The sequence below is a fragment of the Phalacrocorax carbo genome, chromosome 2 (assembly GCF_963921805.1).
Source record: "Phalacrocorax carbo chromosome 2, bPhaCar2.1, whole genome shotgun sequence".
Lineage (NCBI taxonomy): Eukaryota > Metazoa > Chordata > Aves > Suliformes > Phalacrocoracidae > Phalacrocorax > Phalacrocorax carbo.
In genome coordinates this window covers 110,354,744-110,369,652 of record NC_087514.1, presented here as the reverse complement: position 1 = coordinate 110,369,652, position 14,909 = coordinate 110,354,744, and the positions used below count along the sequence as shown (strand labels likewise).

The 14,909-nt window shown below is 40.8% G+C and overlaps 1 protein-coding gene across 4 annotated transcripts in view; it reads left to right on the top strand.

The window, feature by feature from the left end:
- Positions 1-14,909, top strand: part of HECW1 (HECT, C2 and WW domain containing E3 ubiquitin protein ligase 1) — a 273,075-nt gene that overhangs the window by 101,743 nt on the left and 156,423 nt on the right. For all 4 annotated transcript variants that reach the window (XM_064443833.1, XM_064443832.1, XM_064443830.1 and 1 more), the window contains one exon: positions 3,816-3,923. In XM_064443833.1, coding sequence (XP_064299903.1) covers positions 3,816-3,923 — 108 coding nt within the window. The remainder of the gene's footprint in view (positions 1-3,815; positions 3,924-14,909) is intronic.

The following is a 14,909-nucleotide window of genomic DNA, read 5'->3' as shown; positions in this document are numbered from 1 at the left end:
TACTCTTTAACATACCATATTGTCTCTTTACTTACATATGGCATGAATGTTGATAAATATATGTACACAAATATGCACATATATGTAGTGCACTTAACAGCTGTGTATTTCACATGCACAATTTTCTTTGTCAATGTGCTACACACATAATGTTCATGTTCAGGGAATAGCATGCCTGGAATAGTATCACCTGCCAACTAAAACAGGTTGATCAGGCGTATTCATACATTCCAACCTCCTGACTAGTTTCAATTACTGCTATTTTTAACTTGCCAGGGGCTATTTCTTTCTTATCTTCCACTTTCCAAAAATACATGCCTTCAAAAACTGAAAGAGAAAGATTTCCCTTTTGGACCTGCATGTATTTTTCTAGAGCTAAAATTTGTCTGGCTTTAAAATCCCAACTAACATAAATATTTACTGGACTAAAAATAAGTTTTATCTCTTTGGAAAGAGGGAATTACCTAGCTTTTTAAAAGAGACAGACAGGGCTTACATCTGGCCATGAGAAGGATCTACATACTGAATTTCTAAATCATGACATCTGTAAATATGTTCCATTTCCAAATATGTTTTTATACTGAAAGGGTCCACTGCTCCTACTTGGGGGGACCTGCATATTGCAGAGCTCCATAAACTCATATTGAAATATCTTTCCTACGGCCTAAGCCTGTATTTCATCAGTGGCCGCTGTCCATAAACTGTGTGTGCATGACTAGCTACATGTGCATGTCCCTTCCCTGATGCACTTTGCAACCTGACCTTTTGCTCTGGACGCTGTCATTCCTGCACACCCCTGTCTCTTGCCCCCCGCAGCAGGAGGCAGCGTGCAGATGTTACTCGGTGGAAGCAGCTTGTTCCAGTTTTCCCATGATCTCACCTGTCAGCTGTAACCATAGACCGGCTTGCTTATCCCTTTCCTTTGGAGAATGGTCCTTTTTCTCAGCCTGGTTTTCCAGGCTTCCTGCATGTTTCCATCATAAAGGAGGAAAGGACTTTCTGCAGTCATCCCTGCTGGCTCAGCTCGCAATAGGGATGTGATTTGGTTTGGGTATGGGCATATGTCGACATCTCTGTCAAATTAGACAGATTGCATGATGCAGAGTTCACACTGCCTTTGTGCCAGCTGTGGGAAGCAGACAATAGCCGATGCAGTGGAAGTGCCAGCTGGCCCCCACAGATACTATGTATGAACACAGCATTTTAAATCTGATTCCGGAATCTCTTGTGCCACTAAACTCTGGCCTAAAATGTCTGTGATTTCTTAAGCAAGGCCATCCAGTCTAGCTCAGCTAACCCTCCTTAAGCAAGCATGGTAAGGAACAGTAATTACCCATAAATCTTAATAACAAGGCAGATGTTGGAGCATCTCCAGCAGCTTACAGAGGCTAAATATGACAAATAAACATCATGAGTGATGAAGGCAGAGAGCGGCATGCCTGAGCTGAGGAATGCTCTCCCATGAGGACAAGGGGCTGGGCAGGCCTCCCAGGCTGCAGCTCACTTGCAATGTTTCAGTATATGCTCACCTTTAAGTATGAAGTGTTTCCCTGCCAGAGCAAAAGGGGCAGTTCATAGGTTTAAATCTCCTCATGTGTATATAAGTGTCCCTATTTCCACAGAATGATGGGCGTAATTCTGGATAAAATGTATCCAGGATGGTCCTTTACTGAAGGTAGTCATTAGTAAGCCAAAGTTCTGAGAGCAATAGTGTGTACTTATCTGCGCTTTTTTAATATATAATTTGGCATTTAAAAGAAGACACAAACAGCTATAAAGTACATAGGAAGAACAGAAATCATACCAGAGGATTTTACCGTTGAAGGGTTACTGCAGAGAAGTGCTATATGAATGTGCTGAAAGATTTCCACTTCAATACAGAGCATGAAACACAGCTAGTGAAATAATTACTGACAATTAGCAAGTCACCAATGGGGAAAAGTATTGTAGATAGCATTGCCATTAATAATTATCCATGGCAATCATTAATGATCTCTTTAAAAGGATTTCTGTTGTAAATCCCTCAAGAGGGTGGCACCACAGTGTTTAGTGTGGGTAGCCCACTTACCTACCTTCTTTGAGAGCACAACTGTGTAAAACCAATGGGACAACACTGGCGTCCGTTTGCTGCTTTATTCTTTCAGTGAAAGTGTGGTTTCCTTTGGTTTAGAAGTCTACTTTAACTTTTGTGTTTATATATTTTAATATGTTAGAATTCGAGTTGTCTGTTGCACTGCCTCTTCTGCTCAGCAGTTGGTCACACTGCCAATCAGGCACAGTGTTCCTTGTTGTATGGCATCATTTTCGTTTTCCCATTGACCTGCATGATAGCTTCACAGTGTTTACCATTGGTGTATTTTAATCTCAGACTGAGTGGTTCACATTTTTCCTCAGCTTTTAGGGTGACAAATAATTAATGTAATTGTCTTCAGAACTGAGTCTCAGCACCCGCACAGGATTGTTTCTGTGGCAAGGCTGAGTTGATCAAAGTGCTTTTGTACAAATCTCTGTTAAAATTAAAACTGTGCTCGTTGCTGAGAGGAAAAATCCAGGAGGTTGCTGGTTGGTCTACACAGGTAGAGATCACAGCCTTTTGCTTTGGCAGGTCACAGATGCAAAATCAATTTCATCCCCCTGAAGCCAGAGCAATGAGGCCATGGGCAGGCCCATCCTGGGTCACTGCTTCTGCTGCTTGAGTTCACAGCCATGTTGAGCTCCCACAGAGGCCACTGCCCATAAGCCCTGCTTCCCTGTGACAGGCTGTAAATGTCTCCATAAGTCTATTTTATTTTTGCTGCACTGTTTGTATTTAGTGACTATCAAAACTATAAGTGCTGGCCTGGTATGGTGGCAATATGAGCATTTTTGTTTGCTTGAAAGCCTGGCGTAAGCTAGTAAGTCAGCAAGCGTGGCCCTAAGGCTGCAGCACTGTCTCACTGGCTGGTTTTTAAGCTGTTAGATAAAAAAGGGTGAAGAACAAGGCCCTTGCCTGCAGGTCAGGATGTGTTTGCTCACATCTATGCCGCCTAGGGCTTGCAGATCAGCTTGGAAAAGAGCTTGTTGAAGCAGTCTAAAGTGAAACTTGGAAGCAGACTAAAAACTTATTTGTGTGGACAACCAGAAGGCCACTCCTCAGGCTCACAGCCTGCCTGTCTTCTATTTACACATAGCCCTGTGCGTGCAGGGCGGTTGCTTCCTCAGCCTTGATTTTCAACAAATTTTTAGAGCTTATTAATTTTTATAGATTACTCCTTGACTTCTCTGAAGGTCACCTTGGTAGTCTGTCAGCTGGTAGGTGTCTCAAAACACTGTGAGGGGACAGTGTTTGTGATCGATCATTCAGGTTTGGAGACCAAGAGCTGTGAAGGCACCCAGTGAGTGGGATTCTTTGAAAATAAATACCCTTCGCTATACACTGCAAGAAATAACCACATGTGTTGTGATACAAGTGAGTTAGTACAGATGCCTACACGTAACTGTTTTTTGTGGTTTTTTTTTACCGTTCTGTCTTACAGCTAGATAATGATGTTTAATTAGGTAGGGGTTTGTCCATGCTAAGCTAGATGGTTTCATTTTTGAAAATTATATAGGGATGTATTTTTTAAAATTACATTTCAGGAAAAGCTGTGATTTTTAATAAGAGCTGCACTTTTCAAAAATATAAATGAGTGAAAAAGCCTATTTCTCAACATGGTGCCAAGCTGTCTAGCAGCTCTAGTATGTGCTGTCAAGCCAGAGGCGTATTTTTAGCCTGACTCTCTGCTATGCATGTTGTCCTAACAGGCACTTGATGAGACTGTTTTCTTTGTTTATAGATGAGGTCTTGTCCGAAAACTTTTTGGACTACAAGAACCGTGGCGTCAATGGCTCTCACCGTGGTCAGATTATCTGGAAGATTGATGCCAGCTCTTACTTTGTGGAGCGTAAGTGTTTTTCCAATCCTGCTATGATATAATTCACTCACTGCAGAAGGATATTTGAAGTGCTTAAGTTGTTCTTATGATGTTTTTATGCCAAATATGTTCTTTAAGAAAGGCCAAAAATGTTACCAAAATCTTTGAATGTATTGAGAGGAGCTGAAAATTTTATGGAGTAGAAAACTACAGTTTCTGCAAGCAAATAAATTTTGTGGACACTGACTTCTTTACCTTTTTTTTAAATACAGTTATGAATAAGTTTTAATCCATTTCCCGTTATTTGGGCTATATCATTAGTAATGAGCTGCATTCACTTTAATATGGTATTAAGGAAAAGAGGAACTCGGGGACATAATCTCCCTCCAGGAAGATTCACACTGACTTTTAACTGGAAAACTTTATGGTACATGCGGATTCCACAAGGTTCAGGTGGATTCAGAGGTAAAATGGGTTGAGTTCTGATCATCATCTAGACTGACAAAAGTATAACAATATGTAGTGGCAGCAAGGTACACTGATTTCAAATTAATTGTTCCTCATTATATTCATGTATTACCTGGGGCATCTGATGCAATGCAGTGTAACTCTTTTCCAGCCCCTTAGGGATCAAACTAAATTTGCTTCTGCAAAGTACGAGGTACCTTGTACAGCAAGTTAACACTTCCAGGCTTGGCTGTCCCTGACCAGCATGAGCCTGACCATTTGAGTACTTCCTCTTCTTTCAAAGACTTACTGTGTGCTAGTGTGAATGGAATTAATGGTCATCCCTGGAGAACAGAAACAGGGTACTCAAAAGAGTGGACTGACATCCATAGCAAAATATCTATGGTGAAAGAGCTACACTCCTTAAGGAGGAGTTAAGTGTGAAGGAGTCTAGCATGCAACAATTTCAGTTTTTCAATTGCACTGAATCTTTCCAATGATCTACCTTAGCCTTCTGTGCAAAATTCAGAAGTTTTGTAAAAGCATATATAAATTGCATCACAGTCAGGTATATTTGTTTAAGGCAGTCTGAATTTGAGAGCAATCAAGGGAATCTTTGAGATAACCTAAATTCTAAAGGAGTTGGAACGAATATGAGTTACACATGATTAGATTAATCTCTGATTTTGACCTTAAGTATCTGGTATCAGCAAGGATGCTACATGCAGACGTTCTACAGATACTCAGTCCTAGGAACAGGTTATCTCTCTGCAGTATGAAGCATTGCTGATGGTCTGTAATTCCTAGTGTTAAGTTAAATTGAGAATGGTCTTCTAAAGAATTAAGGGAGTTGCTGAAACATCTACAGGACATACAAGATGCTTATATCCTGTGTTTTGAAAAATACATTTATTGGAAATTGTTTAATATATAAGAATATTGGTTTTAGTTATCCTGGTTTAGGAGCAGAAATACATTACAGGATCTAACCTTTCAACCAGACTCTAATTTGCAGCTGGTTCTTTGAGCTGTTGTTATTAATCCATGAGACTGATCATGCTTTCTTTTAGCTGTTAAAGAAGTCTGGGGAGGAGATATAAAATCCCAGAACTGGGTTTTGAAGAGGCCTTAGTACCCTGGTGTATTGAGGAAGAGTGGGAGTGGGCTGCTGGTAGCTTTCCTGCCTAATCCACAACAGCAAATAGCGGCGTTGTGAGAAATGCTTAGGAGAAAGCCTCTTCAGGTGGCCCACATTTCATTGAGAGCTCAACTGCACAATGAATTATGTCAGCTTAATAAGTTGCCCCCATTAGCTGAGACATAGTAGCTGTTGTTAATTGATTGCATGCACATTCTTCACTTGCCCTACTGTAAGAAAATGTAACTTAGCATAACCATCCTTCACTGATGCTTAAAACTAAGTCGTATTACACTGTGGTTGGGCAGCCCACGCTTGATGAGTTGCTGCCTCTTGGTAATTTGTTATGCTGCCATGGTTAGGTTGTGAATCTCAGCCCTGAGATTATGTACCAGTGCACTCATCAAGGACAAATCATTGCCCTGTCCAGAATTAAAATAGGAGAAAATGAAGTAGGCAGTAGTAAATAACAGCACATGAGGATACTCTTACAGCCACTTGACTCTTGAAGTGGGAAGTTAAGCGGTGAAAAATATTGATGTATGAGAATTTTATATATCCAAAGGCATATTTGAGGATTCCTGCTCATTGTTGAGACTTAGATATAAAAGTACACAGCTTTGCAGTGATTAAATGTTATCTTAAAAACTGCAGTGTCTGAAAACCTCAGGTATTTTCTATCCAAAGAGGATGGTCCTTCAGACTTCCATTTTTTGGACAGAGATCAGATCTTCCTTTTATGTTGCATAGCACATAATATGGTGACATTTGCAGGAATCGGAAAGATACTGGTCATCAAAATCAAGCTCACCTAAGTTACCTATTTTCTTTTTCTTCCTATTCACTACGGAACTGAGAGAACCTGGAGGAGAGGGCAAGGGTATCTTCCGTGGTAATGTGGTATAAGAATTGCCATGTTGGTCCAAAGTTAACCTGACTTGGTGTCCTGTCTCCAAAAATGGCCAATAGCATAGACTTGAGGAGGTTATAAAGGTAAGCGAGTGTTAGTTGAGTCTTCTAGCTGAGTATTCTTAGCTTCTGTTAATGTGTAGCTCAGACGTTTCCTGAGATACGTAGTCTTTTTATTTAGTGGTTCTCAAGGTGCATAGTAGGTAGCTACCATGTGGTAGTTTATTTTCAAGGTATCCATAATGTTTTTCTATGCATTACGTTATACTTCCCTTAACTTGCTATTGATTGGAGTCTTGCTGATTATAGCATTAATGCTGTATAATACAAAGTAGCTCACTTGCGAAGGCAGCCCTTAATTTCTGCTTTTTCTTTTCCCGTAACTATCTGTACCTTGTCTCTGTTCACCACATGAGTCTATAGTGGCAATTTATCAACTACACAGGGCTTTAGAAAACATTATGGTATACATTTCAGTGTTTGACCCGCCATAGCTGGCAGGAGCCATGATACAAGGAGAAATCATAGGCTGATTCTTTATTTGGCCACACTTACCTAAAGAATTTAAAGTTCCCAAGAACTTCAGGCACCCCACACAGACTGGTTCGGTTCCTGGTTTTGGAGTGCATAAAGGTTTAACATTTTTGGTGGTGTTATTACATCAGGTAAAACAGGCTTCTTATCAAGGGACCATGGGGATCATCCTCTCCAACCTCAGAAGTCAAGGTTTTTCTTTTGCCAACACTTAGATTTTAGGACTCCCCACTGGGTCTTTTTGTACCACGTTTAAGGACATTACCCTTATGCTGTGACCAGCCAGCCACTTGACGTAAAGAGCTTAGACATTCTTGAACTTTTTTTTAAATTACAGAGCTATCTGAGGGAAATTAAAAAACAAAAGGTATTAAAGATTGGCTGATTTGCAACAGTGAAATTCCCATTTATATGAAAAAAGAAGCATTAGGAATGAGGTCAAGTAAATAGAGAGTTATTACTCATTTTCTGTATTTTGAATCTGGAGGCATATATAATGTGTTTGAGAGTGTTTTGTTCAAAAGCCTTAATGTTCCCCAATTAGTTATCCTTTCTTTCATGCATCTTTTAAAATTAACAAGCGAGTGAAATATGACAGTCTAACTATGTAACCTGTAGTCATTATACATAAACCCACTATTTAGGTCCTTAACAGTATACTGACATCTAGCCACCATAGATAATAATTTGCTTGCAATGGTCTGGGACCTGGAATAGGAGTGAGTAACGGCAAAAGTGGCTGGAAGGTAATTTCTTCACAGTGGCAGATTATCACAACAGAAATCTTCCATCGGATGCCGTTGTAATGGTAATTACTGGCAAAAACCAACCTGGAGGACCACACTAGATAGAAATTGTGCGCAAGTTGCCGCTATGGGAAAAAGAAACTAGCAATATTGTAAGAGATTTGTAGAAGTGCATCAGGAGTGGAAAACACAAAGGAAAGCACGGCAAGAAATTGAAACCATTTTGTGTGTTAACTGCACTTCTTGTACTTCTATACAACTGAAATTCAACAATTTCAGATGCTTCTCAGTTGCTTAAGCTATACTTTCACAGTACTCTCAGCGGCTTGTGCGGTCTGAGTCATTAAAGGTTACTTTTTAAAGTATATTTAAAATCTCACTAGGTTAAGAAAATGCTTTTTGTATGGTAGGTAAACGATGATGCGAAATAGCTTTAGTTTTTTGGAACATGCTTCTATGTTTTGGGCATATTTGGGCAAAATACATGTTGCTTTTGAATTTCCTGATAGCCTGATTTAAGACCATCTAGAAAGCCCCATCACTTTTCAAAACAAATGCGATTTCTTAATGCATACCCATACAGCATTTTCAGATACCACAGCCATTTAAAGTTTGGGTTTGTTTTATAGAGATCTACTTTTTCACCTTGAAAGGGACTAATATCTTTCCCAGAGAAGTGTATGGCTTTCCACTTTGCATATCACAAACTTGCAACATAATGTTGCCAGACAGATATGTAATTGGTGTGAGCCAGAGAGGGAATTGCTTCCAAATTACAGCAAGAATGCCGGCAGAACAGAATTCATCTCCTATTAATACCCAGCACACAAAAAGCCTTAACAGCTGCCGAGACAACATTGCACTATGGCCAGTTTTGCATTTCTGCAGAAGTCTAGCAATTTGGGGTTTTATGACAGTCAGTGATAAACAGTAACCATCCACTCTAACCATGAAATGTTGGGGTTTGGGAAGAGGAAGGAAGAGGGATGAGAAGCTATGTGCCACTAGGGGAGTATACTTTGTGTTAAGACTTGGAAGGCACTGCAGTGACAGAACCAGCCTATAATGGGTTTTCCAGGAAAGTAAGCATGCTCTGCTGCAATGCAATTTCGGGCACTCTCTTCTGGCTTACACAGCAATAGAAAGAGAGCATGCAAGAGACCATTTCACTGAGGTGTGAGGTAGCATTGTCCTGTAAGCACAGTATCAAACCAGCATAACCTTAAAATAATGAGAAAAGTTTTGACACTGTTCAGAATTGCATTGAAGATAGTCAAATACATGGGACCCCTGTTAATCTACTGGCTTTTCTGTAGATTGTTTGACTACCTTGCAGCTAAGAAAACCATTTCCAAGTGTAACCAGTCGTCTGTGCAGCACTTTCATGTGGAAGCTTATGCAGCAGTTGTTTGCTGAAATTTGTTGCTGTTGTTGTTGCTGCAAATTACTAATAGCAAAGACGGATGATAGGCCTTGCAGAAAACAGAAATTATAGTTATTTATTCCTATTGACTAGCAAGAAAATAATGGTAAAAAAAGCATGCAACTACAGTCAGAGGTTTGAGAGATACTGGTGCATCTGCAGGTAGAAGGCATATGTTCTAGGTCATGGTCAATATATGCCATATATGTGTGCATTTATGGAATATGTACAGAAGTGCCCCCAAAACTGATAAACAATCAGCCCTTTCACCTGGGCCTCTCTCTAGAAAATATACCTTTTGCATTGCTTTAGGAAGGCAGTATAAAGGCCGCTTTCAAAGTATGAGTAATTGAAGGATTTTGCAGTCTTAGATATTTCCAAATAAAAGAGTCACACTCATATCAACAAAAGTTTTAATGAAGCTGGAGTATTTGCAAAGTTTTGCTTTTTCTGGACAGGCTGTTGACAAGTCTAGCCCACTAAAATAATTTCCTGTCTCCATTTTCATTACCCTATTGTCTCTCAAATCGCATGCATTTTGCTTTAAGAAAGAGTGAGTATGGGGAGAAAATAAAGATAAGGCTGTTGAAGTGCATCCTGCTAGACCTTTAAGCAAATTAGAATATGCTGCATGACTTTAACCTTCAGGAGTCCACAGATGGTAAAAACTGGAGCAACACAGAAGCATCTTCAACAGTGTGAAGTCTATTTAGCAGAACAATTAAAGGTGTTAGAGAAGAACCAGGTATGAAGCAATAACAGAGATTTGTGCCCCAAAGGGTGCATCTACTACTTGTCTCTCTCCCAAGGAAGACATACCATGGTTCTGAGGTTCTTTCTCTTCATCTCCTTGCACATGTAGTAGTCTTATCAATGCTTTTTTGTTATCTTCCATCCTACACACAATTTTTAAATTCTTCCTCCTTCTCCTCAGCCTGGTACCCTTATAGTAGTTTAATATTCATATTTGAGCCAGGCTTAGCTTTGGGAAGAGGAGCACAGTCTGAGCCTGGATGAAGGCATTTCCCAGTTCAGGGCTGTTGAGGTTCCTCAAGAACCCTTTGCTTTGGATCCTTTGATCAAACCTTTAATCTTTGCCATTGTTGCATTTCCTGTTAGTTTTTCTCATACAAAGTCTTTCTGCTTTTCATGGCAGTGCTTAAAGAAATTACAAAATCTCTGCTTGCAGAAAGCTGAGGTTGAAGTGAGAGCTCTGATAGGTTGGTAACAGGAGTTTCAGAAAGCACTCTCAAGGTGAACTGGAAAGCTTTAAATGAGAACTAATGCCTGATCTTAGGCACGCTGAAGTCAGAGTAAGCCTTCCTTCACTAAGCTGTAGTTTCCAGTCAGAGAGACCACAGCTTACGTGGTCTCATGTCTCAGCTACTTAACCTTAAGCAAGCATAGACATTGTATCAATGCATCAGAGACTGAACATCATCTAATTCCCAAGGCAATAGTTAAGAAGTTGCCGTAGCATTTAACTGACGTTTTAGTGATAATTACACTGAGCCTTGGGGCATTTGGGACCTGGTTTGGATGCACAGATCTATTCTTGTTTATTAACTTTCAAATATTTGTTATTTGCCTTTTTTTTTTTTTTATTATGGTAGTGTCTACCGTTTCCCATGAAAAGCAGGTGTTCATTTCTGTGTACTAATATAGTTTCTTTCCTAAAGAGCTAAGGCCAGATTTTTGAAGGTATAAGTTCAATGCAAATGTTTGAGGGCCAGGCTCCAAAGCTGAGATAGAAAGATAGATTAAAAGGTGAGAGGTGGAAACAAAGGCACAGAGTCAAAAGTGACTTGCCAGATAATACTTCAGTTTCCATACTCTCTGCTAGTGTCTCATCTGGTAATTTTAGGCCACCTCTACTCTGTTTGCAGTCAGAACTACTGGGAATTATTTAAAAGTGATACCCTGAAACTACACGTACCCTGCTTTATGTGGTACGTCCCTCTTCCTTTTGATCTTTAAGGAACAGATTTTCTGAAAGCTCTTCTGCTGGAAAGAAGGGAGGGGTTTGTGTAGGGCTGTTACGGCTTTATCAAAGTCAGAATGAGCCTCAGAAAAGGTGGTAATGAAGGAACCAGGATTTTTACCCCTCTTTCCTGTTCCACTTTTTATTTTTAAGCAGCTGTGAGCATGCTAGATCTGCTTGTTGTTTTCTTTCTCAGACGTTATCAGGTCAAGGGACAGCAGTAACTTCCCTTGCAGTCCAACAGTCTGACTGTTGTCTGGCCAATCCTCTAGCTAGGAAAGACAAATATTTGTGGAAGCATCTCACTGGCTGAGTGCAGCTGGTTACAGCCTTGTCATTCCCCTGCAGCTAGGCTTGTCTCACATCTGGAGGCAGAATGACACTTGTGCTGGTGCTGCTGGGTGACCCTGTGTTCTGGGCACAGAGACCACAGAGTCAACCCCCAGCTGTGCCTGGCACCTTGTGTCCCAGAGTGGTAGAAGAGCACAGCCTTGTGAGGGTGCTCAGCCCCCAGGTCAGGTGCAACCTACTGCCAAGTGGTACCTGAGGCACCAGATGTGCCTCTCGTTGTGAGATGTGAAACCATGTCATTTTGTGTCTTGGGAAGAAGATGCTTGATAACAAGGGGAAAAAAAATCACGGCACTTTCCTGTTCTCTTCTCCTTCATTTATCACGTTGTCTTATTCATCCCCGTTACTGTTTTTTGTTGCACACATCTGCTCAGTCCCTAATTGCTCTAACTCTCCTAACTTTGGAGATTTGGGAGGACACAGAAAATTTTTACTGTTTTTGGGGGGACATTGGCCTTCTTTCAGGCTCGTTTGATCTTAAAGTAAGGGAGAAGTTGACAAAGAGTTCACCCTTTCCAAGCAGGAGCTTGTTGCTTAATACCCTTCACAAGAAACAGGTAAGGACTGGGGAGCAGCCAGTAGTGCTGCCACTGCCAGGAGATTGAAAAGAGGCTATGTGGCCCTTACAGCAGTTCGTGCTTGAATCTGTCAGGAGCTGGGAATGCGTGGCTTTCCATGCTCCAGCATTAAATTTGTGGGCAGCTATAGTTTCTGGTCTGGTCTGGACCACTCTCTCTTCTCCAGGTCCTACTGAAGATATCAGGTAGGGCCTACATCCTTCAGCAGTTCTAGAGTCACTTGTTTATCACGTAGTTGTTCCCTGGGACAGGATAATTTAAGTAAAAGCCATCAGACACCTCTGTACCTGGCAGCATGCCAGGGGGATGGTACACCTTCACTTTCAGAGCTGGAGGAATCTAGCTGTAGGTGCCAAAGTTGGAAAATACAGGTTCACGTACATGTTCACTTTGCTTTTCCTGTCATGTCAGCAGTATTCTCAGACATGTACTTGCTTTAGATTCAGAATGCCTGTGCATGTAATGTGTTATCTGCTTTAGCTTTTGTATCACTCAGGATACCACAGTGACTATCATGCCTTGAGGAAATGAAGAGATATTCCTGAAATCCAGCAGTGTGGCTAGTAGCTGTATTTTTCTCATCTAACATAGTATTTGATAAATGCATGAACAGATACCTATTGTTTTGCTGCTTTGAACTTTGGATGTTAGTATCCTGCACAGTGGGTGCTAAAGTCACATACTTTATCGGTCACAAAACATTATCTAAGCTGTATCGATCCATTAAAATAATCTTTCTACTCTTGACAGTAAGAGATTACAGTGTCATCTTTGACTCACAAATCAGTTAGTCCTTGCCACTGTTAAATGCTTCTAGAAAGTTTGTTTTGGATGATGCTGTCTAGGGATCTAGTGGAATTTCCCGGGAAGATAGATCCCCTCTATTTGCTCCATTGCACATGGGCCACTATGCTCTCCCCTTGGATATTTCCATTGGGCATGTTTCTGAAGCTGCTGCAAGCCAAGTTAGCCCCCACCGAGTTCAGTAAGAATTGCTCGTATGCAGCCTCTGCGTGCTGTCATGCCCAGCACCTTTTGTGTACAACCACGTACAGAGAGCCCAGGTATGGACTTCAGATCAAGTGGTTTTATCTTTGTAGAAAAACAGAAGAGAAATGCAGTGGAAATGGGAAGCAGCTGTGATTGGAAGGGTATCAGCACATGCATCAAAAGGTCATATTTACTCCAAAAAAGTGGTAAGGTACTGAGCCTTGTTTCAGTTCCTTTTTTATTAAATACAAGAAAAAGTACTGTATTCAGGTTTTTATAATTAAGGATATAAGTTCACTTCATGGATGCAACATTATGCAGGAGACAAGGAGGCTGTCTTGTCAGTGTCAGATCTCAACACCATCCAACCTGAATGCTTCTGATGATGGAGGGGAGGGAGGGTCCCCAGGTATAAAGCAGGATAAATCCCTTTGCATAATACAGAAATTTGGTTGTAACCCTGTGATGTCATTGTCTGGTGATGGCCAGCCCCTCTGCCTCTCATTCCTTCTAGTGGTTATGGCAGCATTTATCCAACTCATACAATGGTGTTTGGACAATTTTATTAGATAGAAAAACTTATTTGACCTTCCATGAGGAAGGCAGAATCATATCTATGGTGTAGACCTGTAATAGCTCATCCTGCTTCTGAAAAAGTGCACATATGACAGCAGGAAGCCTTTTGATAATTGGCTTTTCTTGCTAACTAGTAAATCTAGCCCTGTTGTCATCTTACTTCCGGTCCAGGGTTTCCTGCTATAGGACTGCTATATTCAAGAACACCATTTATATCCAAAATAGACTTAGTCAGAGGGCAGGAGGTCAGCAGGGATGAATTACTGTCTCCCTGCCAAGTTCAAACACTTTTGCCCAGCAGAACCATCTCTCTGCAAGGTCTTTGATACTGGCAGTAGGATCTTGAGTGCCTCAGACTAGTAGTGTTTTATACATCCAAGCTACTCTCCAACCCTTTCAATAATTTACCCCATTAGTAGCAGGTATAATTTCCTCCCATATCTCATTGCTAATAGCTTTTTATAACAACAACAACAAAACCCCCCAACCTGGAAATAGATACTTTTGCTGTAATTGTTTATTAATTAAATTTCCATAATGATGTTTCTTTCTGTCCTTCCCCTTCCATTAAATTATCTATGCTGATTTCATTATGTGTTCTCTCTTTAAAAGTTGTCCTGCCTGCAGACTTTTTCCGAGTCTCCTTTACCAAAAACAGCTGCTGCAGTGAGACCTCTGAGAGTAGACAGCAGTGTTTATTCCAGACCCTTCCTTTTCCTTGGCGGCAGAGCCTGTGTGCCTGGCAGGTACTTGTTCACTTCTGAAGCGGCAGGAAGCAGAGATACATGGAGGTGAGGTGTTTACTTAAGTGGGGTGAGCTGTCACAGCTCATCTGTAGCTCTAGACTCATTCCTGAGCACTAAGAGCTACGGGTCTGATTGCTTCTGACTCCGGGGCCGTTTTAAGGCAGCTTTCCATGATTGGACTGCATATGCTGATAATCTTGCTTCTTCTTAGTGGCCACTTCACTCTAGAAGAAAGATATGAACACGCTCGTTCAATAATCTTGGGTTGTCTGGTCCAACTGCTGGCTCAAGGCAGGCCTGGGTAGAACAGGTTGCTCTAGACCCTGTCTAGTCAAGTTTTGACTGTCTTGAAGGATGATGTTTCCTTCTGGGCAACCTGTTCAGTGTTGGACTACCCTCAGTGTGATTTTTGTTTTCTTACACCTAATCAGGAAATAATAACAACAATAATAATAATAATAAAAATGTAACCTGAATGTAAATGCATCTCAGGCCTCAAATGTAAAAGTGGAACAAATCTTATTTAATCTTTAAAGATGATCTTTCTCTATGACTCTTAGTTTTATTTTTTTTACTGACTTTTGCATGCCTGGGATA